At 38.4% G+C, this 27,086-nt stretch overlaps 1 protein-coding gene across 1 annotated transcript in view; it reads right to left on the minus strand.

The window, feature by feature from the left end:
• Positions 1 to 877: 877 nt before the first annotated feature.
• LOC311300172 (uncharacterized protein) overlaps positions 878 to 27,086 on the minus strand; it is a 35,151-nt gene continuing 8,942 nt past the window's right edge. The window contains exons 9-24 of the mRNA XM_084424305.1: positions 26,130 to 26,139; positions 25,072 to 25,546; positions 23,288 to 23,361; positions 20,906 to 21,126; positions 19,317 to 19,328; positions 18,509 to 18,535; positions 16,341 to 16,457; positions 16,046 to 16,162; positions 15,767 to 15,883; positions 13,242 to 15,011; positions 12,909 to 13,082; positions 12,409 to 12,582; positions 10,576 to 10,749; positions 2,632 to 2,805; positions 2,124 to 2,297; positions 878 to 1,593 (exon numbers count right to left, since the gene is read on the minus strand). Coding sequence (XP_084280431.1) covers positions 1,581 to 1,593; positions 2,124 to 2,297; positions 2,632 to 2,805; positions 10,576 to 10,749; positions 12,409 to 12,582; positions 12,909 to 13,082; positions 13,242 to 15,011; positions 15,767 to 15,883; positions 16,046 to 16,162; positions 16,341 to 16,457; positions 18,509 to 18,535; positions 19,317 to 19,328; positions 20,906 to 21,126; positions 23,288 to 23,361; positions 25,072 to 25,546; positions 26,130 to 26,139 — 3,823 coding nt within the window. The 3' untranslated portion in view covers positions 878 to 1,580. The remainder of the gene's footprint in view (positions 1,594 to 2,123; positions 2,298 to 2,631; positions 2,806 to 10,575; positions 10,750 to 12,408; positions 12,583 to 12,908; positions 13,083 to 13,241; positions 15,012 to 15,766; positions 15,884 to 16,045; positions 16,163 to 16,340; positions 16,458 to 18,508; positions 18,536 to 19,316; positions 19,329 to 20,905; positions 21,127 to 23,287; positions 23,362 to 25,071; positions 25,547 to 26,129; positions 26,140 to 27,086) is intronic.

A 27,086-nucleotide genomic window follows, 5' to 3' on the forward strand; every position in this document is an offset into this window, starting at 1 on the left:
TTCTATCTCTCCATCCAGACATTAATGCTGTACCTCAGATAAGTTGATTTCACTGGTTTGTCCAGAACGGTCACTCTTCATGGACACACAGCTGGACTCTGAGTTTCATCTCTGACGGCTGAATCGACTTATAATAGAATACGGTAAATCATTCATATACAAGATTTAATGTGGAGTTGGCAATAGATTAAAGACAGCATATGGAATGTATATTCTGCAATTCTAAATGAAAATGAAAACATGATTAACCATTTTATTACAGAAAGTTGTCCATAGATTATGAATTCAAATTTAAAAAATAGATTTTCATTTTACATTTAAAAGTGGTGATGTATCATTGCTTTTAAATTTAAAAGAAATAAAAGGCAATAGATGATTTAATTGTCTACTATGTTACTAAAAATCAAAGGAATTTGAATATGTTTGGTGGGCTGAATTACTCAAATTAAAGGTGGGGTATGTGATTCTCTTTTTTGTCCATTTTTTCATAATCACTTGAAATCCTATTCCTAACCCACTTACAGCTACTGAGTTAGAAGCACTAAAATGAAAATTAAGCAATTTAATCATCTGTGGAATGGGCAGGACTCGAAAAACTCCAGCCAATCATTTCCAAGACCACCTAGAATCATTGGACAGTAAGTTCGTCAAACAAACGGTCGTACCATACCCCCCTCCCCCATCCATGTCCATGTTCTTCGAATGGGTGGAGTCAGGGCCAGCGTTGGAGGAAAGAAGGTAGGACCATTTGAGTTGTGTATTTTCAAAATCTGCCGGCCGTTTTGCAAATCCCATACCCTACCTTTAAATCATTAAATAAATATTATAAATGGAGATGTTTGTAGTAGAGCGTTTGCAGTATAAATGTCACTTCTGTAGAAACAAAAGTCAAGTCACCTTTATTTATATATTGCTTTTTACAATACAGATGTTTTCAAAGCAGCTTTACAGTGATAACTGTCACTGAACTAAACTGTTACAACTAAAATATTGCAACAAAGTTTGTTCCTGCTGTACAACAGATCTAGAAGAAAATAGTGTCATAGTCCAGCTTAAGTAAGTTCAGTATTGATTCGTTTCTATTAAAATAGAAAGTTATTACTTTAGTTCATTTATCTATACAGCCGCTCTGGAGAAAACGTGATGTCATCGTCCAGCTCAGTTCAGTTCTCATATAATGATGTCAATGCAGATCAATAATATTGTTGAATATTAAGTGTATCCAAACTAAGCTAGCCAGAGGCGACAGTGGCAGGAACTCAAACTCCATCAGTGACAGTCTGGCTCAGTCGCTCAGTTCTCCTCTGACCAACGAACAAACAGTGTATGATTATGATTCAGGCATTACAGGTCAGAGGTCAGATTGGATCTGAACATTCAGAATATGTATCCAGTTCATCTGGTTGAAGGTTTCCTGGTTTGACTTTGGATGAAGGATTGGATAATTCTGTAAGTTACACAAACACACGTGTGTGTGATGATCACTGTGGGTTTGTGTCTGTTGATTCAGTTGAATGTGATTGTGTCTGTAGAGGCTCTTTATTCTCCATCAGCTGATCCAGAGAAGGTCAGACTAACATCTAAAACCTGTGACTAAAACACAGACAGTCAAATGTGTGTGACATTATTTCATTATCCACTTTAGAACAACTAAAAGAAACTACTTAGATGATTAAGTGAGAGATTATAATATAATACTGAGATACACGATTGTTAAAGCTGTTTTTAAACATTCAAATTTTGATTTTGCTTCTAAGTCACCATGAATGATGACCCTTGACCCTTATCTATACACGATTGTTAAATCTTATCTATAACCCTGTCCTCTTTCTATGTCACTGGGTCAGTTTTATTTATGATAAAGAATCTAGTGATAAATATTTACCATTATCTTTTATTGCAATTGACATTGACAATGATAAAAGCAACATATTGAATTGTTTGAAATAAAAAGAAACTTGAAGATATTTGATTGTTGCTATAAACTATTATAAAAAAATAAATGAATTAAACTCTTATTAAACATGTTTATAGTGTATAATTCACCATCACAATGAAAGTAAACTAAGAAACTAAATTAACTTTAAATTAAAATATGAACAGTTTTAATCATCACTACTTACAGAAGCGTATCCAGTTTATAATGTGGATCGTCCTTCAGATCAGAGAGCAGCTTCACACCTGAGTGTCTTAGTTTATTTCCAATTAGATCCAGTTTTCTCAGGTGTGAGGGGTTTGATCTCAGAGCTGAAGTCAGAGCAGCACAGCCTTCATCTGTAACACCACAATCCCTCAACCTGTAGAGAACAATGACACTCTTCAGTCTCTCAGTTCAGGAAACACTGATATAAATGATAAGATATATATGAATTTCTCCTTTCTCCTCAACAGATATGTATTTGAAAGCAGTTGTCACATCTTCACATCATCCAATCATGCTTATACTGTAACTATCAAAAACATTCAAAAGTAAAATGACCTCAGAAGCTTTGGAAAGAATCCACTGAAGATTAAACACCCTTTTCAGTTACTTGATGGTAAACCTTTCTATGTATATATTATTTTTGTATATCATTGATTATTCACCACAGGAGAGAAAAAGACAACGTTGAGACTTTTATACAATCTTACCACAGTATCTCCAGTTTACAGTGAGGATCCTTCAGTAGTTTAGAAAGCTGCTTGACTCCAGAATCCCCTACTTTATTCAATGACAGACTCAGTTCTCTCAGGTGTGAGGGGTTTGATCTCAGAGCTGAAGTCAGAGCAGCACAACCTTCATCTGTAACACCACAACCCCTCAACCTGTAGAGAACAATGACACTCTTCAGTCTCTCAGTTCAGGATCTACAGCTCAGATCAGCAGGAACTTCACAATCAGACACTTAACCCCCTGAGATTGGCTATCGCGCCATCGCGATATGTTTGCTTTTTTTGCAAAAGAGACTCAAAATACTCTGTTGACTTTGATCTTGCATACAAGTTTCATACATCAATCGATCCTGTTAAGTGTGTATTTTTTGTGTATAATCACAATAAAAACAAAGTGTTGTGCTTTTTGCCAAATAAAGAACAATAAACATAATGCGAGTTCTGCCTTCTCTCTGTCAGTGAAGTCAATTTTGAAACACATCCGAAAATGAACTGCAACTGAGCGAATACTCAGTCAAACAGGCATACAGACACACAGGCATGAAGCTTGAATTCTCTTCTTTTAAATTAAGTAATTTATATAAAAAACAAATATTCTCAGTTTATGTAATATGTATGAAAAGAGAGAAATGTCAGTCGTTCTCATCTCAGCTCATTATGTTTTAATGTGACCCCGCCCACGGAAAGCGTGCGCTATTCAAACGCAAATGATCTGAGGCGATCCATGCAAATGTGTCAACGCCCACATCAGCTGGATAACACACACCGCGAGTAATCAGAGTCATGTACTTTACGACGCTCTGAGGAATAATACTATCTTAATAATAATCCAGGAAATTTTACATCAGAAGTGCTGGAAGTTTCATTTCGAGGAGCAACGGATCGAGCTGAGGAATAGGTCAGTTCTATATTTGCTTTGTTCTAATCGCAAGTGTCTGTACATGCAAAAAGACTGTTTAAATATGAATCGCGTTTCTGTGTGTGAATGAATGAACAGCTTTTACCAAACTATATTGCTATACTGAGATGAGTAAAAAACGACAAAAAAATCTGATAGATTGTAAAGTTTTTACTGTAAAATACTGCCACATCAACTAAGCTTATAATGTTGCCAATTTCTGCTCATATGTTAAATATATATATACTATGTTTTGTCAAAAATAAAGTCATCAACTAAGATGTTATTATAGTGTTTGTTCCAATGTAGGTTATATTCAAACTAATGAATCCTTAACTTTGAAATACGTATGATAAAACGAATACTCTAGTTTTTACAAAGAAAGATTACACTGGAAATATTGTTACAATTTTAATTGTTGTTGTAATTGTATAACCTTTTTAATAAAATAGCAATATATATATTAGTCAGGTCCGAATCTTCAAGATTGTGTAACCCTGTAGGCATTTTTGAGGAAAAGTTGTTATACCACATTTTTAGAAAGTTCAATGTCTCCTGAATAAGGATCCACCGTATAACATTGAAATAAGGGTCCCATTTTCTTGTAATTGTTATTGAAACAATAGGTGCATTATTCACAGCCGAAACACTACAGGTGGATAGGGTAAAATTTTTAAGTTATAGATATCACCATAAAACCTTTCCAGTTTTTCACTTACATAGAGACAGACATTTTTTGTATTACAAGTTTTCTGAAATGTCATGTTTACATATGCAAATGAGGCATACCAGTATATACAGTATATATATATATATATATATATATATATATATATATATATATATATATATATATAATTCGAGGGGCAGGCATACCAGTACGCGGTTCTCCCTTTCGGGCTAGCCCTGTCTCCTCGCGTCTTCACGAAGGTTGTCGAGGCAGCCCTTGTTCCTCTCGACGACTGGCTGATCCTAGCTCACTCTCGAGACAAGGTTTGCGAACACAGGGACCTAGTGCTCCGGCACCTAGCTTGTCTGGGCCTTCGGGTCAACTGGGAGAAGAGCAAACTCTGCTCCGTGCAGAGGATCTCTTTTCTCGGTATGGAAATCGACTCGGTCGCCATGTGCATGCAGCTTACGAGCGAGCGCGCAGTCACTGCTAACTTGTCTTCGTCAGTTCGAGGGCAAGAGTGCGGTTCCACTGAAACTATTTCAGAGGCTCCTGGGGCATATGGCATCCGCAGCCGCAGTAACGTCGCTCGGTTTGCTTCATATGAGACCGCTTAATGATCAAGTCCCGAGGTGGGCATGGCAACACGGCACGCTCCGAGTCCCAGTGACTTCGACCTGCCATCAGACCTTCACCCCGTGGACGAACCTCAGTTTTCTATGGGCTGGAGAGCCGATCTGTCTCGGTTTCGGCCTCTCGCTGGAGAATGGAGACTCCATTCCCAGTCGGTTCAGCTGATTTGGGATCAGTTCGGGGACGCACAGGTAGATCTGTTTAGATCTGTGCCGCCATTGCCACACATCATGATGCAGTTGATGTTGATGTCCATTGGAAAGCACGACCTGATCATCAGTTTCCTGAGAGGAGCGAGGAGACTGAATCCTCCTCGCCCTCCTCTCGTTCCCTCTTGGGACCTCTCAGTGGTTTTAACTGCTCTGCAGAGTGCTCCCTTTGAGCCTCTGCAATCAGTGGAGCTTAAGTTCCTGTCAATGAAGACAGTGCTCCTGGTTGCATTGTCCTCCATCAAGAGGGTAGGGGACCTGCAGGCATTTTCGGTTTGAAGAAGCGTGCCTGGAATTTGGACCGGCTAACTCTTAGGTGATCCTGAGACCCCGGCCTGGATATGTGCCCAAGGTTCCCACCACACCCTTTCGAGACCAGGTGGTGAACCTGCAAGCGCTGCCCTCGGAGAAGGCAGACCCAGCCTTGGCACTGCTCTGTCCAGTACGCACCCTCCATGCTTACGTAGACAGAACGCAGTGTTTCAGGACTTCAGACCAGCTCTTTGTCTGTCATGGTGGGAAGCTGAAGGGAAAGGCTCTCTCCAAGCAAAGGTTGTCTCACTGGATAGTGGACGCCATTGCTTTGGCTTACCAGCAGCAAGGTCGACCATGCCCCCTTGGTGTGACGGCCCACTCCACCCGGAGTGTGGCATCCTCTTGGGCTCTAGCGCATGGCGCCTCGCTAACAGAGATCGGTAGAGCTGCAGGCTGGGCAACACCTAACACGGCCTCTGGGCGACCCCCACGTGTGTAGTCCACTGTAGTCCTCTCTGAGCATGTGTCTTTCCCTCGGCAAGCCACCTTGCCACCCCTGGGTTTGAAATATTCCACCTGCGGCTGGACACCCCAGTGATTCTCAATATGCAGCCCCCTGGGGTCATGTGTATTCCAAGTTCCCCCCTTCGGGCTGGGCATAATTACATATTTCCACTGATATATGCTTCCCAGTGTACCTTGGTACCTTGGCATCTTGGCATAATTCCAGCAGCCATTAAAAACTGTCCCTTTCATGTTAATGTTGTTTTTTCATTGTTTACATGTTTAAATATTCTGAGAATGCATAGTTTAGTTATAATGTTTAATGTTTAAACTGCAATAAATGCATTAAAACGTTTTTTTTTTTTTTTGGGAGCCATTTTGTTTTTATTGTTTATGCCAAAACAGTGATGTTTACAACTTGTTATACGGCAGAAATGGATTCAGCACCTAAAAATCATATAGAAACAACACTTGAAGTATTTTTCCTCAAAAATGCCTACTGCATCTTATCTTTAAACTTTATTTCAGACCCAGAGGGATCCATAATACAATACAAAACACATACATAGTAATACACACACAAAAAGTAAAACAAGAAAGTGCAACAAATAAAATAAACCTTCTACAGTGTTCAGTGTCTAACATACAGACATGTACACCAATGGTTCCACAGTCTGGACGAAAATCTTACAGAACTTCGTCTAGGGTTAGCCAACACAGCAATTAGGTCATTTTTTGACTCAGACACCCTACCCATAAATCTATACATTAAGTTACGCAAGACTGCAGCACAGGTAGGTACCCCAGCACTAACAAACATATGGCTTGCACTGGAGTCTCTTGGAACTCTTAGCAGCCTCATGCTGTCATTATAAGCCACTGTGAGCTTTCTAATGCTACCTTGCTTATAACGGCACCACAGATAAGCAGTGTACAATGGTGTACAGTATGTTCTTATCCAGGGCTATTTATCTATTTTGGGACTCGACTATATATATATATATATGGGCCATTCTACAGAATTGGTGCAAAGTCAGAGTTGGAAACATCTTGAATTTTTTTTGTTTTTTCCCACAAATTTTGCATGTATGCAAATTGTATAATATCCAAGGTACGCTTTTCTAGTAATTGTGCAGTTAATTCTCATATTGTATTTTCAGAAAATGCTGGAATATTTTCCTTCTCCCCAAATTTGTCACTACCGAAACACAATATTAAATAATTTATTAAGAAGGCTTATAATGACCTATTAAGATTTTGTTTACATCTACCTTATAAATATATTGTTTTCTATTTTTAAAAAATATTTTTACTGGTGAAATCAATAAAGATTATAATTTTAATAATATTTTAAGTGTGATTTATGAGATTTGTTGTATTTTGAACCCAATCTTTCTTTGTAGAAGGCATAAAGTTTATCGTACTGATTTCAAAGTTAAGGATTCATTAGTTTGAATATGCATTGAACCAAACACTATCATAACATCTTAGTTGACAATTCAATATACTTTATTTTTGACAAAACATCCCATGTTACGGTAGTGACTGCACATTTTTGGTAGTGACAGTAATGTTTTGGTAGTGACCACAATAATTAGTTTGCCATGGCTGAATCAGACTGTCCACATTTTATGTTAATATAAATAAATAACTATGATGCACATATGCAGTCAGTACATATAGCAGACACACATCTGACAGTAAATATCTTATAAGAACACCTAGAGCTATTCTATACTTTGGGTCTTGGGGTGCAAGTGAGAAGAGGTATGCTCATAGATTTTTCTTCCCAAAAAAACAACAACTTACAATGTAGACTCAGAACCACTTTGTTTTATTTGCACATTTTCAACATTTTGTTTATGAGTCATTCAGATAAATCTCCAGAACCACTGAACTGTGTGTGTGTGTGTGTGTGTGTGTGTGTACATAAAACATTAATTTCAGAATAATTTTCCTCATTCAGATAAATCTCCAGAACCACTGAACTGTGTGTGTGTGTGTGTGTGTGTGTGTGTGTGTGTGTGTACTGGTGTCTGATCACCCTCACTGGAAGTACTAGGTGGTGTGGAAGCCCTGCAAAATGTCTCCACCTCTTTTTGTCTTTTCACCATCATCCTGTGTCTTTTCCTCCATGCTTTTCTGACATCTCTTTGCTCCCTGTCAGGTAATTCACTGATACTCTTCAACTTTCCTTCTTCCCTTCGTTTCTTATTTCTTTCTCTTTCTTTCCTTAAGTATTCCTCGTACTTCACTGGGTCTTCCCTCAACCTTTGTTTGTATTCTCTCTGTCTCTCTGTTGTAGTTTTTCTATTTTTTTTAGGCATGTTGGTGTTTTATGTCATTCTCCCTGTCAAGTTAATCATATAAATTAACATTACTGACAACAACCTTACACCTAAGCTAGTATCATGGACTGCAACCTTAAGTAATTGTAACCTCATTACATTACAGAATTTTAACAGAATATTGCATACTAAAACACTACTAAAACATACTACAGTAGTAATTATTTGCATAACTGTACTAAAATGTAGTTTATTCCTCCAAATAAAGGATTATGTGTTCCCTTTTGTCACTACCAAAACAATGTCACAACCGAAACTTCAAGAAAATGTTTCGGTTGTGACTGTTTTGGTAGTGACAATTTTAGATACTTTTGAGCCTAGCTCGAAGATGCTAATCAGCACATGGTTAGCAATCACTGGTCAGAACAGTTGAACACATATAACAACTAAATTTTATGGAATAACATCCCAAAAAAAATTCTCAATAGCAGAAAAAATTAGTTTGGTAGTGACATTCCTTAAAGTTACACACAGATTTTTAGACTTTAGAACACATTTACCTCAAAATGATGGGATCAATCTACTCACCATATAGCACATGAGAGAGAGGGACACAGGAATATTTCCTGATCAAAAATGTAGGAGTGTGGTTAAAATCAGTCTCAGCCAATGGACTACAACATTCACTGTTTTGGTAGTGACATGAAAATGCGGGACATGTTTTTTTTGATAAAGTTTCATGATTTAAAAATAAAATATAAAATAAATATTTTTTTTAACTTCATTTTTTTTAAAAAAACAAAAATATTTTTTTTTAAAACAAGAATGGAAAAATTTGCAAAATTTTTTTCAATATCATTTTCACAAGTTGAAATTTAGGGGTTAGGGTTTGGGACAGCCACCTCCTAATTGAAAGTAGCCCATAAATTATGATTTTATATATATAAAGCTTACTGATATCTTAAATATTATTGTGGGTTTCAATAGATAATTGAAGGATCTTAGTAAACATCTAAGATTTTAATAATTAAATGCTTTTCAAATGTGTTTTTTGGATGAGGGACAGCAGTTTGCACCAATTCTGTAGAATGGCCCATATATATATATATATATATATATATATATATATATATATATATATATATATACAAATATAGATGTAAACAAAATCTTAAAAGGTCAATAAACCTTCTCTTTAAATAATTTTTATTGTGTTTTATTAGTGACACATTTGGGTAGAGAATATATTCCAAATCTGAAAATACAGTATGAGAACAATTAACTGCACAATTACTAGAAATGTTTACCTTGGATATTCTACAATTTGCAAGCACAATTTGTGGAAAAAAACAACAACTGTGTTTCCAACTGTGAACAAATATATATATATATATATATTCTTTCTTGTGGCTCAGTGACAGACCTGAATGAAAGGCTCATTATGCGGGTTGTTGTCTTCTCAGTAGTGAACTACTCATTATTAATGATGGTGTAGGATTATTCACGCCTCTACGCATATTGCCTTTCCAAACAAAAAGTGTCTTACAAAATTTAAATCAATGTATTGTTTTATGTGAATGATTAGGCAGGATGATTTTGAGATCATTTTGAAGAAAAAACTCTCGGCGACAAAATGCATTATTCAGAAGTCTTGTGGACACATATTTAGTATGTGTTTTGTGGCCTTATTTCAGAAACTTACATTTTTAGTTTTTTCAATAACCATGCATAAACATTATTCTCTCAAAAATATAAACATGTACATACATGTTGCTCACATATTATGGTAGCCCTGTTTGTGCTAAATAGAGTGTAATTATACCTTTGCCATTAATATGTTTATAAGCAACTGAAAAAAGCACAAATGTCAGGGCATGTCAAAACATCTCAAGGACCCCAAAAACACCTTAGACCCCAGAGGGTTAATCCACGGCACCATTAACAGGTCCAGTCTAAGGTTCAGACCCGCATCTACAAACTACTTGAGCGGGATAGTTTCCTTATCATAAAAATTACAAGAATATTCAATAACACTTTATATAATAGTGTCCTTGTTACATATGTTACATGAACTTACCATAGTAGTAACAGTAAATTATGCATAATTACATGTAACTAATCCTCAACCAAATCCTACCCTAACCCTATAGTAAGCACATGTAGTTGCTTAATATTACTCAGTACTTAAATATATAATTACACTGTAGCAATGACACCTTAAAATAAAGTGTAACGGAATATTCATTTTTTTATGCAAGTACCCAAAAATTATCAACATATCTGTATATGAACACGGCTGTCACATCTTTACATAATCCAGTCATGTTTAATCTATCATTAAAAATGAAAATGAAAGCAACATTCCCATTAGTAATTTCACAATAGATTTTTTTTTTTTTTTTGTATGGCAATCATTATTTACCATTAAAATAGAGGACTATGTTGGGACATTTTATACAATCTTACCTCAGTATCTCCAGTTTACAGTGAGGATCCTGCAGTAGATCAGAAAGCTGCTTGACTCCTGAATCTCCTACTTTATTAAATGACAGATCCAGTTGTCTCAGGTGTGAGGGGTTTGATCTCAGAGCTGAGGTCAGAGCAGCACAATCTCCATCTGTAACACCACAATCCCTCAACCTGTAGAGAACAATGACACTCTTCAGTCTCTCAGTTCAGGAAACATCAGACCTGCCAACCTGTATGCATTTTGCGTAGCGGATACACATTTTGACTTCAAAGTACGATGGTACGATTTGTTACTCTATGCAAAAACCTGGTGACGCCTCTGCATGCATAGTCCTCAAATCAAGCAACAGCAAAAGAAGAAGAGTTCGACCAATCATAGCACTGGGTTCATTCCCCAAATAGCAAGCGGGGATGATTGACAGATGCGTAAGGCCTATCATTAAAAAGAGACTGAAAATCGACACCAATAAAGAATCCCGCTCGATCCCCCTTCCACTCCAGTGGCTGCCGTCTAACTGATTTCATAAATGAGGACAGTAGGCTACAGTTGTCACGGTACTTCTGACTCCTGAAGGTAAACGGCCTGTGCTCGATGTGGAAAGTTGAAATATTGTATTGAGTTAACTTAATCCTATGAATTCGATGATCATATGGATCGCATGGATTATCTTAAAATACTCCGTTATTCATGGTCACTCAGATAAGAGGAAGACATCATTCAGCCATGCAAATAATAAAATTCTCAAGTAATGCTGAACAATAAATCTTAATAAATTTGAAATCGCTATAGCTTAGTGATTATGAAAGTGCTGTGATTTGTGGATTACCGATGCGCGAGTCTGGAGAAACAGGCGTTTATTTATTCATTCTCAGTGTTGAGAAACGTAGCCTTCACGTGTTACGTTATTGTGTTAATAATAACTAAAGTACCTAATTAAGTTACATATTTATTTTGTATGAAAACTAGCGCGTTAGTTACTTGCGTTAAAAAGTACCGTTGTATCAGTGCTGCGCGAGCTCTCTCACAAACACGGACGCGCGCACACAGAGAAAGAAGATAACTGTAAAATGAAAATTGACGGGCTAAGTTTAAATTTTGTTCTTGCTTGTTTTTTTTTCTGTCAAAATGTCAGAAAGTATTTTGTATTATCGATCTGTGTTTTTAAAATTCGTTGATGACGGACGTTTTACTGTTAACACAGCCCTCGTTATAAGTCTGATTCGTCTAGAATAAGTGATTCGTTATGCTATTATTGGACTCCTGTCTATTCATTGTCAACTGTTTTCTATAAATATGTTTGTATTGGCTAACATTTATCCAGCTAATGCGTGTCCTGTTTAAAATGTGCAATGTTCAAACGCAAAGGCAGCATGTCACAAATAGAAGCCCTTTTCCCTGTGGTATTTAGTATCATATTTTGATATTGGAATAATAAATTAAGTAGCCTATCCTAATTGTGGATAGCCTAAATATTTTTACTGTTTTCTAGGGGTTTCTTAATTTTAGACTAGATGACTATGCAATGCAATATAATGCATGTGTGTCGCCGACCTCCTCCTCGCACAACCCCCCCCCGCGCGATGGTACGCAAAAAAAAAATTCAAGGTTGGCAGGTATGAAACACTGATATAAATGATGAGATATATATGAATTTCTCCTTTCTCCTCAACAAATTTGTGTTGAGAATAGTCGAAAGAATATAATGAAGATTGAACTTCCTTTTCAGTTACTTGATGGTAAACTTTTTTTGTATAAATTATTTTTGTATATCATTCATTATTCACCACAGGAGAGAAACAGACAATGTTGAGACTTTTATACAATCTTACCACAGTATCTCCAGTTTACAGTGAGGATCCTGCAGTAGATCAGAAAGCTGCTTGACTCCAGAATCTCCTACTTTATTCAATGACAGATCCAGTTGTCTCAGGTGTGAGGGGTTTGATCTCAGAGCTGAAGTCAGAGCAGCACAACCTTCATCTGTTACACCACAATCCCTCAACCTGTAGAGAACAATGACACTCTTCAGCTCTCAGTTCAGGAAACACTGATATAAATGATAAGATATATATGAATTTCTCCTTTCTCCTCAACAGATTTGCATATGAAAGCAGTTGTCACTTCTTCACGTCATCCAATCATGCTTATAACTATCAAAAACTATCAAAAGTAAAATGACCTCAGAAGCTTTGGAAAGAATATAATGAAGATTGAACTTCCTTTTCAGTTACTTGATGGTAAACTTTTTTGTATATATTACTTTTGTATATCATTCATTATTCACCACAGGAGAGAAACAGACGACGTTGAGACTTTTATACAATCTTACCACAGTATCTCCAGTTTACAGTGAGGATCCTGCAGTAGATCAGAAAGCTGCTTGACTCCTGAATCTCCTACTTTATTCTCAGACAGATGCAGTTCTCTCAGGTGTGAGGGGTTTGATCTCAGAGCTGAAGTCAGAGCAGCACAACCTTTATCTGTAACACCACAATCACTCAACCTGTAGAGAACAATGACACTCTTCAGTCTCTCAGTTCAGGAAACACTGATATAAATGAGTTTCTCCTATTACAGTATTGCTATGGTTAGAAATCACATGTTAAAATAATACATATGATCATGTTTTATCAGTGTAATGATTGTTGTCAGAGTGACTTACTGAACTGATCTGGATTCTTTAACCACAGACAGCAGCTTCTGAAGAACTTCAACTGCTGTATTTCGTGCTCCAATAAACTGTTTTAGCTCAAAAACATCCATCTGCTGCTCTGATGTCAGCAACACATAAACCACAGCTGACCACTGTGAGGAGGAGAGTTTGGTTTCTCCTATTTTTCCAGAATTCAGATAATGTTGGATCTCCTGCATCAGAGAATCATCACCCAGTTCATTCAGACAGTGGAAGAGATTGATGGATCTCTCTGGAGAGCGATTCTCCCAGATCTCCTGTTTGATCTTCTGAACTGTTTCCTCTTTGTTGTAGGAGCAGCTTCCAGTCTGTGTTAGTAGTTCTCGTACGAGAGTCTGATTGGACTCCAATGAGAGCCCCAGAAGGAAACGCAGGAAAAGGTCCAGATGTCCATTCTTACTCTGTAAAGCCTCATCCACAGCTCTCTGATGCAGCTCAGATAATGAGTGATATTTCTTCTGGTTTAATATTTTAGAAAAGAAACTTTGTATGGTTGTGTCAAACACTTTTCTGTTCTCATTTGTAAAGTAAATGTGTGCATATAGAGCTGCTAGATGTTCCTGGATGCTCAGATGAACAAAGCAGAAGACTTTCCCCTGATACAAGCCCAACTCCTCTCTGAAGATCTGAGTGCACAATCCTGAGTACACTGATGCTTCTGTCACATCAATGCCACACTCTCTCAGGTCTTCCTCATAGAAGATCAGGTTGCCTTTCACAAGCTGCTGGAAAGCCAGTTTCCCCAGTTTGAGAATCATGTCTTCATCTTTCACTTTCTTCTCATAGTCCTTCTCATGTTTGATGTTGGTCTGAATGATCAGGAAGTGTGTGTACATCTGAGTGAGAGTCTTGGGAATCTCTCCTCTCTCTGCTTCACTCAACATCTCCTCTAGAACAGCGGCTGAGATCCAGCAGAACACTGGGATGTGGCACATGATGTGGAGGCTCCTCGAGGACTTCAGGTGTGTGATGATTGTATTGGCCAGACTCTGATCACTGATTCTCTTCCTGAAGTATTCCTCCTTCTGTGGCTCATTGAAGCCTCGTACCTCTGTCACTCGATGGAAACACTCAGAGGGGACGAGATCCGCTGCTGCTGGTCTGGAGGTGATCCAGATGAGAGCAGAGGGAAGCAGATTCCCCTCAATGAGGTTCATCAGCAGCTCGTCCACTGAGGCTGATTCACATATATTACACAGTTTCACTTTGCTCTTAAAGTTCAGAGACAGACGACACTCATCCAGACCATCAAAGATGAACAACACTTTATATTCACCACTGGATATTTCCATTTCTTTAGTTTCAGGTAAAAAGACATGAAGAAGATCTGAAAGACTGAGTGTTTTGTCCTTCATCAAGTTGAGCTCTCTGAAAGGAAGGGGAAATATGAGCTGGACGTCCTGATTCTCTTTCCCTTCAGCCCAGTCCACAATGAACTTCTGCACAGAGACTGTTTTCCCAATGCCAGCGACTCCCTTTGTCAGCACAGTTCTGATAGGTTTGTCTTGTCCAGGTAAAGGTCTAAAGATGTCATTGCATTTGATTGGTGTGTCCTCTGTTGCTGCTCTCCTGGATTGTGTCTCAATCTGTCTCACCTCATGCTCATTATTGATCTCTCCATTTTCACTCTCTGTGATGTAGAGCTCTGTGTAGATCTCATTCAGGAGTGTTGGGTTTCCCTGCTTTGCTGTTCCTTCATGCAGACACTGAAACTTCTTCAGCAGATTTGATTTAAATCTGCTTTGGACCAGTGAAAGATTGACAGATTACAAGATAAAGAGATAAGTTTTAGTAAAATAACAACACTCTCTAATTAAATAATTAGACAATATCAAACAAGCAACAGTGTTGTTGGTCTATATATCAGTAAAACAGTTTTTTTGGCCATTTGCACAAGCCTCTAGGAATTGGATATTGATATAAATTTCATTATTTGATTCTGTTCTCAATTCAAATAAATCTGGAAATATTTGAGATACATGTACATTTTGTAGGGAAAAACCTCTCATCTAATGCAGTAAACTATACAGTTGACCTGCTTCACTTGGATCATTACTATAATATTAAATTAGCAACAGTATCCAAATTATTGAATTCAGACATAATAAATTAACATTCAATTTAATCTGAAGTCTTTGAAATACTTTGATAATTAACTCTTAATTATAATAAACAACAATAATTAACTCTTTTAAATAGAAAAGAAATGTGACCTGATTCATAATTTTCCCACTTTGTCACAAACACATTTTAGTTTGAGTTTCTTACTTTTCTATTTATTTTTAATTATTTTATCATATTACTATATTTTTAATTAACAATATAACTGAAGCAGACTTAAACATACATTAAATAATAAAAACATCCAAAATAGGCTATCTATCTATCTATCTATCTATCTATCTATCTATCTATCTATCTATCTATCTATCTATCTATCTATCTATCTATCTATCTATCTATCTATCTATCTATCTATCTATCAAATGTTGTACCTCAGATCTGTTGATATGTGTTTTCCTTTAAATGTTATTGGCTGCCCCACAGACGCATCACTCCGCATGGACACACAGCTGGACTCCGGTGGGTTTGATTTCTGTCTGTAACTTTGGCTTCAATAGAACAGACGATTTAAAAATAAAAGATATGACAGAATAGACAAGAATTCAGATTGCTAATTTTACATGTAGATAAACTTTATATAGACTATCTATCTATCTATCTATCTATCTATCTATCTATCTATCTATCTATCTATCTATCAAATGTTGTACTTCAGATCAGTTGATGTGTGTTTTCCTTTAAATGTTATTGGCCGCCCCATAGACGCGTCACTCCTCATGGACACACAGCTGGACTCCGGTGGGTTTGATTTCTGTCTGCAGCTTTGGCTTCAATAGAACAGACGATTTAAAAATAACAGAGATGACATCATAGACAAGAATTCATATTGCTAATTTTACATTTAGATAAACTTTATATAGACTATCTATATATCTATCTATCTATCTATCTATCTATCTATCTATCTATCTATCTATCTATCTATTTATCTATCAAATGTTGTACCTCAGATCTGTTGATGTGTGTTTTCCCTTAAATGTTATTGGATGCCCCATAGACGCGTCACTCCTCATGGACACAAAGCTGGACTCCGATGGGTTTGATTTCTGTCTGCAACTTTGGCTTCAAAAGAAAACAGACAAGAGTTAATTTTGGAATTTTTTTTTTTTTACATCCAGATGCAGAAAAGCTTCAGAAATGTTGAAGAGAGATTACAGTGAACAAGGATCATTTCACCTGTTTATTGACATAGATGTGTGCTCTTTTAATATGAAAGTGTATAAAGACCCTGTGTGAGACGAGACCCTCAGGGTACCAACTATATCTAGAGGCGGAAAATAACTAATTACAAATACAGTAACTTAACCAAGCTCAGCGCTTTTCAAAGTTCTCTGTCTGTCCGTCAAACATCAGGACTGAAGCTCTGGATCAGCTGTGAGAGGAGACCTGATCCTGTGCTCGACTCCTGCTATTGCAGTGCTTTATAATAGTGTGAGTCACTGAGTTATACATGCTTACACAATATCATCACCTATTCCTGTATTTTGATAATAAGTGGATATTTGCCAAATTATGCCATACATGCATTATTTGTGTGTGTCTGTGGTCTCTCTGTCTGTCTAAACAAAAATGTTGATGTGTGTTTTCCCTTAAATTTCATTGGCACTCTGATAGACGCGTCACTCTTCATGGACACACAGCTGGACTCCGGTGAGATTGATCTGTCACCCTTAAATTGACTTCAATACAAAAGAGATAATGAGATTTAACATGAAAATAAATCCCACATGAGAAGGTTGTCTATTAAGACAGTGTGTTGAAGAGTGATGAGACTGTCCAAGGATAATGTCATATATCCTCTAGCTGTCTACTGTATCTGTGTGTCTTCGGACAGTGTTTAAAGTCCCTGTCAACCGGAAGTTGCAAACGACTTTTCTCCAGTGCTGTGACGTATTTCCCAGTGAAAAGGAATATTGAACAGAGGGCAGGGTTTTACTCTAGTGCTCCTCCTCTCCATCTCTCGCTCATTACAGACTAACGGTTTGAGGGGAGTGGTTAAGCGTTTCTCAACCCAAGCCGTCAAGCATACGTCATCAGGGAAGGTCCTCCAATGCAGAGAGGAGGGGCATTTTCAGATTTTGATTAAAGATTACGAAGCCAAAACATTTTTTTTCGTGTTTTAACTTGCACGGATTAATTGTTCACCACAAGACTAGTAATATGCGCTAACAAAGTAAATAGGGTCCATTTTGATTTCAGTTGGACTTTAAAGACCCTGAGTGGCTCCAACTACTGTATATCCCGGCACCAGAATATGATAGAGACAACAGATCACGGAAAGACTTTAGAATTCTGATCCGTCATTAATGAATAACTACACAGGAACAAATGAGTAATGAACTATTAATATTCTAGTAACTATTAACTAGCAAGAAACTCTGATTAACGAATTAGTAAGTAATAGCGCTTAGTTGAATGTGGTAGTTCACTATTAGCTAATCAGTAACTACTATTTTTTTCCATACCTCACTGAAGACTAAGAACTACTATATACAGGTTCATAATTAATGTGAATAATGCATAATATATAATTAATTCTAAAGTGAATGTCATGATTACCCACTAGTAATGAATCAAGTGTCACTACATCGTTAAAAAGGAAATACTATTTATTTGGATCAGTATTCTAAAGTGAAAAACATGATAACTATCTAGTAATGACTGAAGTCACTTGTACGCTTTTGCACGTTTTTTTGTACGGTTTTGGATAGCAATAACTCAAGTGTTACTACATCCTTCTAAAGGAACTACTAATTATTTGGATCAGTATTCTCAAGTGAAGATCATGGGAACACACTAGTAATGACTAAATTATTACCAAATCCATCAGAAGGAATTACTATACAGAACCTTTTAAAAAAACCTCAAAAGTGTACAAGTGACTTCAGTCATTACTAGATAGTTTTCCACTTCAGAATACTGATCCAAATAAATAGTAGTTCCTTCTTAAGGATGTTTTATATGCTTACTATAATGTTAATAGTACGTTACTCATTTGTTCCTGTGTGATTATTCATTAATGACGGATCAGTATTCTAAAGTGTTACCCAGATCACTATACCAACCCTGGCAAACACACACAACACCTGGAGTTGTGTACAAGATTGAAGTACCTGAATCCTGGAGAAGAATCTCCATGTCTGAATGTGTGTGTGTCGTCCATGATTCATTCAGTCTTCATGGAGCTGCTCGAGTAAGAGATCAGAAACACTCATTCACACACACCCAAATACAATACATTACAAAATTATTTGCAACTTTGACAAGTTGCTTGATTATGTATGCTATGAAGAAAACAATAATAATAAAAAATAAAGTCTCATATTTCTACTCTCTTTCCATCATGACATTTCCCCCCACTATGTTATTGGTTAAAAAAAAAGCTGTGATGATGAATTGCAAGAATATGATAAACACTTTTTTTTAAATAAAATATTATATCTGGTGTGTTAGTATAAAACTCACAACCTGGTGGAAAAAATATGAAGAATTTACAGGACAATAAAATAATTTGAGAAAAGAAAAAAGAAAAAAGAAAAAGATCATTATACTTCTGGTTTATAAGTTGATTTGGGATCATGTAAATGAATGTTAAAATTACAACACTTGTTTAATGTTTAATTAAACAGTTTAAAATCATTAACAGAAGAAATTCAAACAATGTAAACTGATTTCCATGTTTGCTATTTCTAGAAACCCTCCTCATCTGATGTTATTCTGGTATTGAGGCAGGTTGTAACAGAACTCTTTATACTGGACATTAGTTTTCACAGACAGTTATAATCAAACTATATGTCCAACAAAGACAGTAAGGATTTGAATAATAAGATCAAGAACTTCATATTACATTAAGAACTTTAACTATGTTACTTTAAGTATTTCATGGTTGCTCAAGGTAATGGAAGGCTTTATGCGTCTCACCTGAAGACTCTCCTTGATCAGAATCAAAGGTTATAGACACAGATTCTCAAATCCCTGCATAAGCGACTGTAAACATCACGAGTTGATAAAAATGTGGAAGTTGGGAAATCTAGTATCACTTTCATTCTCCCAGTAAATCATGGTTGCCAGATCTGCTCGAACTCATATCATCCGTTTCATACACAGGTCAGTTGAGAAAGGCTAGTAATGCACCAGTTCAGACAATGTAAAAATGTAAAAACTTTCTTCTTTTTTTTTTCATACACAGTTCATACACATGAAATTGTGTCTGTTCGAATCGAAAAGCATAAGCTCTGCAATATCTGTCTTAAAATCAGCTCTTGTATCTCCTCTCTGTATGATTCACAGACTCTAGTTTTCATTCCAAAGTGCAAGAGAAATATTATTTATAATTCGGCCCGAGAGAACTTGTAAAATCGACGTTTACATATAAACTTGTGCATTTTTAAGCTCAAAATGTCAAACAAAACATTTTGTGTGCATGAGTTCTTATTCTTATTCAACATGATATTTGAAATAAAATCATTCTTTTTTTTTCTTCCCATTATGGATAAAAAAAATGAGAAAGGAATGGATGCAAAACTACATGGACCAAATGGAGATTGATGAATATTAGAGTAATGAAGGTATTATAAGTTTAAGATAATGTATTTTAATTAAAGAACGAATAAGATCTGCTCATACCAAGTCAAAACTTAAAGGTTATTAATAATAACATTACAATTACAAAATACCAAGACATTGTTTTATCTCAGTAGCAAATTGAGTTGCTATTTTTGACATGAATCTAGTTCTTACTGTAGTGATCTGATGGCAGATAAAGATGGTGATTTGAGGGATCAGTCGTTCTTATACAGTATATGAACTTGCGACACTTGCCACAATGCATATTTTCTATGACTTTTCACAATTATTTTTTTAAAAACCAGAATAGATGCTGCATGTTAGATGTACTTCAAGAGTATAAAGTATAATGTATAAATAAATGTAAATACATCAATCTTGTGGTTCAGATGATGAATCCAGTGTGTTTGTGGACATGAAGCAGTAATACTGAAGTCCAGCATCTGATCTCTAAAGAGCTTCATGGGTAAAGATGGTGCTAGATTACTGTTAAACAGCCTTCAGGTCTGAGATCAGAACTGTGCAAAATACACACATGCTTTCATTTAGATTTGGCACAGCAGGTTTGAGCTCATATCGGTCTCAGATGGTGATGGATTCATCATCTAGTGTCAAAGCTGCTCAGATCCTGGAGGAAATATTAGCAGAGCCCTTTTCTCCTCTTCTTTACTGGAAAGATCTGCAGATGAAAAATACACACATTTGTGTAGAAGTTCTTTTTTAAATTGCTAGCTCAAGAAAATAGTTGATCTAACATATCTAATATTTATCACATGGGATTGTAGTAATGGGAGTAATGGGAGAATATTTGTACTGTATTTTATTTTTTATTTTATTCTAAACTGTTTTATTTATTCTTATATCTTTTTATTATTTTAATTTCTTCTATGTAAAGCACTTTGAATTGCCACTGTGTATGAAATGTGCTATATAAATAACCTTGCCTTGCCTCACCTCTTTTCTCATGTGAAACTGTGAGTGTTCTGAACACGACATAGAGACAGTGCAGTCGAGCGATAGTGTCCCCCTGAACCATGTCATCCAGGCATATCGAGCCCCGGGACAAAACATCATCTACAGAAAGAGAAAACATCCCAACATCACTATCAGCATCAGAGAAGCTCAGAGCCGCAGTAGTCAGCTGATGACACATGGTGGCGCTGTTCTACAACAAAACACATCAGCATTAAAATCCACAGTGGAGGACAGAAACACTGGAGCTGACAGCCAGTCCAGCATTAAAGAAATATTATGTTTCACTCAGATATTTTTCAGCAGCTTCAACTCTGTTTCAGAGCTCATGTTTGCAGGAACAGACCAATGATGAACTGGGGTGTGTTTCCCGTACAACTGATGAACTGGGGTGTGTTTCCCGTACAACGACGTAACTCGCTGGTTCACTACCATAGTATGATGCATCGTTGAAGAAATCAACTAGCTTGTCACAACTGTTTCCCGAAACCGTATTGTTGCAAATTGGTCATTCAACCCATAGAGATGCCATGCCGATAATGCAGCCGTGAATGACAAACTCTTCCTGATTTCTCTTCCAGCTTTACTTCTTCTTATATCATTTGTGTTTGTCAACAACCTTTGTTACATTGCCGCCACCAACTCGACTGGAGTGTGAAGCACTGAAAGGATCAGGAAATAGATAGAAACAGCCCATAATATTACTTATAATGTCCCCATGCATAAGCAGTTAAACTTGTCTATCTAAACCTTTTTCTTTGAAATGTTTTAACACTAATCTATAATTTTGCCTGTCCAGATTCTCCAGAATCAGTTTTTAGTAAATTAAAGGTAGGTTATAGTTACACAGCTCTTCAGTTTTGTTCTAATTCATTTTTTTATATTATGTTTTATAGTGTAAAAGACCTTCTCAGCACAATCAAAATATATACATCTTCCTGTTGCAGAGTTTCTTATTGTCAATAAAGTATCATTTAATCCACAATGTCTTACATGATGACAAGTAATAAAAGTATTTTCATTCACATTTTTAACAGCTTTCAATACTGTTTTTGCATCAAGCAAATGTAATTTGTCCAATTTCATGTCATGACCTCTTTAACCCTTTCATGCATAGAGGTCAGTGATGCGCGGGTCAATGTATAAACAACCCGCACCCGACCAACGTTTTCAACTAACCCGCCCACAACTCGGACCGCAAAAAAAAAAGAAGACAATACTGTACCCGACCCGCTTCCTGACCCGCATTTTTTAAAAGTAGTAAATGCTCATCGTAGCGTCATTGGGCCATAGACGTAGGAAGTTATCAAATGTGTAAATAGCATCGCAAGAAGTACACATGACAAAGCCAGCACTTTGGTCATCATCTTTCATTATTTCGGCAAATGTCTCCCACACTTTGCTCTTTCTATTTGTGTATTTGCGGAGCTTCCACTCCCCAGTCTTCACCTTTTCTCTTGCTGCCTCCATCTTGTCTCTACCTGCAGACTGAGCTTGTGCGTCATCTTCACGACAGTTATTCAGCCAATAAATTGTAGGCCTATGTATTTCATAGAAAATTGTGTCTAGTAGGCCATTATATAAATTACAAAGGTTTAATTGGCTTCTTTATTTCAAACGACCCAACCGACCGCGACCTGAATATCATTAAAACATTTTTTGGATGACTCGTAACCGCGGGTAACCGCTCATTTTGGATCAACCCGCGCATCACTGATAGAGGTCACTACAGTGGACAGCTATTAAAAAAGCATTTTTTTGAATTTGCACGGGTTTTGTTTGCGTAGTTGCACATCAACCTCTTCAGTGGACCCTGGTGCATCATCCTATACACTGCAACCAATCCTGTCTTCACGAAAGTCACAGAGGGGGCCCTTGTTCCCATGAGAGAACAGGGCGTTCGCATTCTCAACTATCTCGATGACTGACTCATACTAGCACACTCTCGAGATCAGTTATGCGAACACAGGGACCTCATGCTCAGGCACCTCAGCCAGCTGGGTATTCAGGTCAACTAGGAAAAGAGCAAACTCACCTCCGTGCAGAGGATCTCTTTTCTCGGTATGAAGTTGGATTCGGTCGCACAGACAGCACGCCTCACAGAGCAACGCACTCAGTTGATGCTGAACTGCTTGAACACGTTCAAAGGCAGGAAGGCGGTCCCACTGAAATTCTTTCAGAGGCTCCTGGGGCATACGGCAGTGGCAGCAGCGGTAACTCCGCTCGGGCTCCTTCATATGAGACCGCTTCAGCACTGGCTTCACGGCCGAGTCCCGAGATGGGCGTGGCATCACGGGACTCACCGGGTGGCAATCACACCGGAGTGCCGCCAGACCTTCAGTCCATGGTCAGACCCCTCGTTCCTCCGGGCAGGAGTCCCTCTGGAACAGGTGTCCAGGCATGCTGTGGTATTCATAGATGCCACTGCCTGGGGTGCCACGTACAACGGGGTATGCAGTGTCAGGGGTGTGGACGGGCCCCCAACTGCATTGGCACATCAACTGCCTCGAGTTGCTTGCAGTACGTCTCGCTCTGAGCCGCTTAAAAAGGCCACTTCAGGGCACAGACGTGCTGGTCCGTACAGACAACACTGCGACCGTTGCGTACATCAACCGACAAGGTGGTCTACGCTCCCGTCGCATGTCACAACTCCTACGAGACGTGCGAACGCCCTGAAGTGGAACCTGTTTGTTGAGTGGTGTTCCTCTCACAGAGAGGACCCCCGAAGATGTTCGATAGGGTCAGTGCTCTCTTGCAGCAAGGGTTGGAGCGAAGGCTGTCTCCCTCCATCCTCAAAGTACATGCTGCCGCTATTTCAGCATATCATGACCACATAGATGGTAAAACAGTTGGAAAGCACGACCTGGTCGTCAGGTTCCTTAGGGGGGCGAGTAGATTGGCCTCTCTAGCGAGATTCCTATTCGCCGTTCACCATGACGTACGTCTCCGTTCCCTCCCTCAGGGAACGAGGGTTACCATATGTAACCGAGACGTTTGTGTTTCTGTGTGGACATTTTATGGACTAAGTTGATAGTGAAGGACTCTTTGGAGCTGTTTTTTGGTGATTGTGGCGTAGGCCTATTGTTGATTTCTGGTGTGGTTGTATTTTTCATAAAAAAAAAAAAAATTGGTATGCATTTGTTTTGAACTGTTGTTTGGCAAATATACTTGGATGTGGTTCCCCCTTATTTTTTTGTGTTTCATTTTGTCTTTAATTTGAAGTGTTACAACAGAAAGCTGGAAATTTCCATCAATGGCGGGGGAAAGAGTTAATATAGAGTCATGAACAAAATATTACAATAATAGATTACCACAAATTAAAGAGTTAAAAGTACTTATAGAATAGAACATGAATAATAGATAATAGAATTGAGACAAGCATTAATATAGTTAATTTGACAGATAAACCTCACATAGAAAGATCTAGTTAGTTCTTTCTATCTCTCTATCCAGACATTAATGCTGTACCTCATCTCTGACTGCTGAATCGACTTATAATAGAATACAGTTAATCATTCATATAGAAGATTTAATGTGGAGTTGGCAATAGATTAAAGACAGCATATGGAATTTATATTCTGCAACTGAAAATGAAAATATGATTAACCATTTTATTACTGAAAGGTGTCCATAGATTATGAATTCAAATTTAGAAAATAGATTTTCATTTAACATTTAAAAGTGGTGATGTATCATTGCTTTTAAATAAAAAAGAAAAGAAAAGACAATAGATGATTTAATTGTGAATGTTACTATAATCAAAGGCATTTGAATATGTTTGGTGGGCTGAATTACTCAAATTAAATCATTAAATAAATATTATATATGGAGATGTTTGTAGTAGAGCGTTTACAGTATAAATGTCTGTGGCGAGCACGACGAGGTCGAGGGCCGTGGGAGGACGGCGCGAGGCCGGTGGCGCGATTGATAATGAGCGACACGTGCGCGACGCACCGGTCTCGCATCTCTCACGGAGGAGCGGAAGCATAAAGGAGGAGCGACGACAGTGAAGAGCGAGAGAGGACAGGCCTGATTTTTAGTTCATGTTTTGTTTCTGTTTGTGTTGCCAGCAGTCGTCCGTGAGGGGCTGCTGGCTTTTACTTTTATTTTTGTATTTGTGTATTTATTTATTAAATACGTTTGAATGTCCGCCGGTTCCCGCCTCCTTCTTCCCATAACATCTGAACCTCGTTACACTGGTGCCGAAACCCGGGAAGAAGGAGGGACACGCTGTCGGAGAGCCCTCGCTGCTGGGGGGGATCGCGGTGCTGAGGAGGTCGGGCAGCACGAGGGAGCGATGGCCGCCGATTGCTGCCCGAGGCGATGGTGCTGGAGCGATGGAAGAACTGGGGGGACGGAGCTCGAGCTCGCTGCCGTGCTCCTGGGTCGAGGAGGGGTGGCTGCCGTCCGAGAGGGAGCGGAGGAGTCCCGTTTGCCGTGGGCCGGAGCCTGTTGCCGTCGGCCATGATGGGGGCGGAGCAGGGAACGGGAGACTCGCTGCCGGCTGCCCTCAACCGGAGGAGCCATCGCCGTCCGCCAGGAGGCGGAGGAGCGTCGAGCTGTTCCCCAACGGATGTCCAGTACCATCGCATGGCACCGCGAGTGACTCTCAGCTGGTTGAGGACCGAGCGGCAGTGTGTCCGGGAACCGGATCAAGAATTTTTTTTTATTTATTTATTTTTCCTCTCTCCCCTCTCTCGTCTCTGTCGCTCCTCGTGCTTCCGTCTCCTTTTCCCTCACCTCGTCTATCCATACCTCCAGCCCAGGTACCGCAGCCGCCGTGATCGGTCCCCCCGGGGAGGGGGGGAGGGGGAGTAAGCGCAGTCTCGTGGGTGCCCCCCGGCCTGCGAGGGGCGATGGGGGTATGTGGCGAGCACGACGAGGTCGAGGGCCGTGGGAGGACGGCGCGAGGCCGGTGGCGCGATTGATAATGAGCGACACGTGCGCGACGCACCGGTCTCGCATCTCTCACGGAGGAGCGGAAGCATAAAGGAGGAGCGACGACAGTGAAGAGCGAGAGAGGACAGGCCTGTGTTTTAGTTGATGTTTTGTTTTTGGTTTATGTTGCCAGCAGTCGTCCGTGAGGGGCTGCTGGCTTTTATTTTTATTTTGTATTTGTGTCATTTTATTCATTAAATATTGTTGAATGTTCGCCGGTTCCCGCCTCCTTCTTCCCGTAACAACATACCTCGTTACAATGTCACTTCTGTAAAAACAAAAGTCAAGTCACCTTTATTTATACAGCGCTTTTTACAATACAGATGTTTTCAAAGCAGCTTTACAGAGATAACAGGAAAATAATGCAACAAAGTTTGTTCCTGCTGTACAACAGATCTAGAAGAAAATAGTGTCATAGTCCAGCTTAAGTAAGTTCAGTGTTGATTAATTTCTGTTGTAAAAAAGTTATTAATTTGGTTAATTTATCTATATAGCCGCTCTGGAGAAAACCATGATGTCATCGTCCAGCTCATTTCAGTTCTTGTATAATGGTGACAATGCAGGCAGATCAATAATATTGTTGAATATTAAGTGTCTCCAACTAAGCAAGCCAGAGGCAACAGTGGCAGGAACTCAAACTCCATCAGTGACAGAATGGAGAAGAAAACCTTGGCAGAAACCAGACTCAGTCGCTCAGTTCTCCTCTGACCAACGAACGGACAGTGTATGATTATGATTCAGGCATTACAGGTCAGAGTCAGATTGGATCTGAACATTCAGAATATTTATCCAGTTCCATCTGGTTGAAGGTTTCCTTGTTTGACCTTGGATGAAGGATTGGATCATTCTGTAAAGTTACACACATATGTGTGTGTGATGATCACTGTGGGTTTGTGTCTGTTGATTCTGTTGAATGTGATTGTGTCTGTAGAGGCTCTTTATTCACCATCAGCTGATCCAGAGAAGGTCAGACTAACATCTAAAACCTGTAAGTAAAACACAGACAGTCAAATATGTGCGACATCATTGCATTATCCACTTTAGAACAACTAAAAGAAACTACTTAGATGATTAAGAGAGAGATTATAATATAATACTGAGATACACGATTGTTAAAGCTTATCTATAACCCTGTATGTCTGTCCTCTTTCTGTGTCACTGGGTCAGTTTTATTTATTTTAGAAACTAGTGATCAATATTTACCATTATCTTTTA

The sequence above is a fragment of the Rutilus rutilus genome (assembly GCF_951802725.1).
Source record: "Rutilus rutilus genome assembly, chromosome: 11".
Lineage (NCBI taxonomy): Eukaryota > Metazoa > Chordata > Actinopteri > Cypriniformes > Leuciscidae > Rutilus > Rutilus rutilus.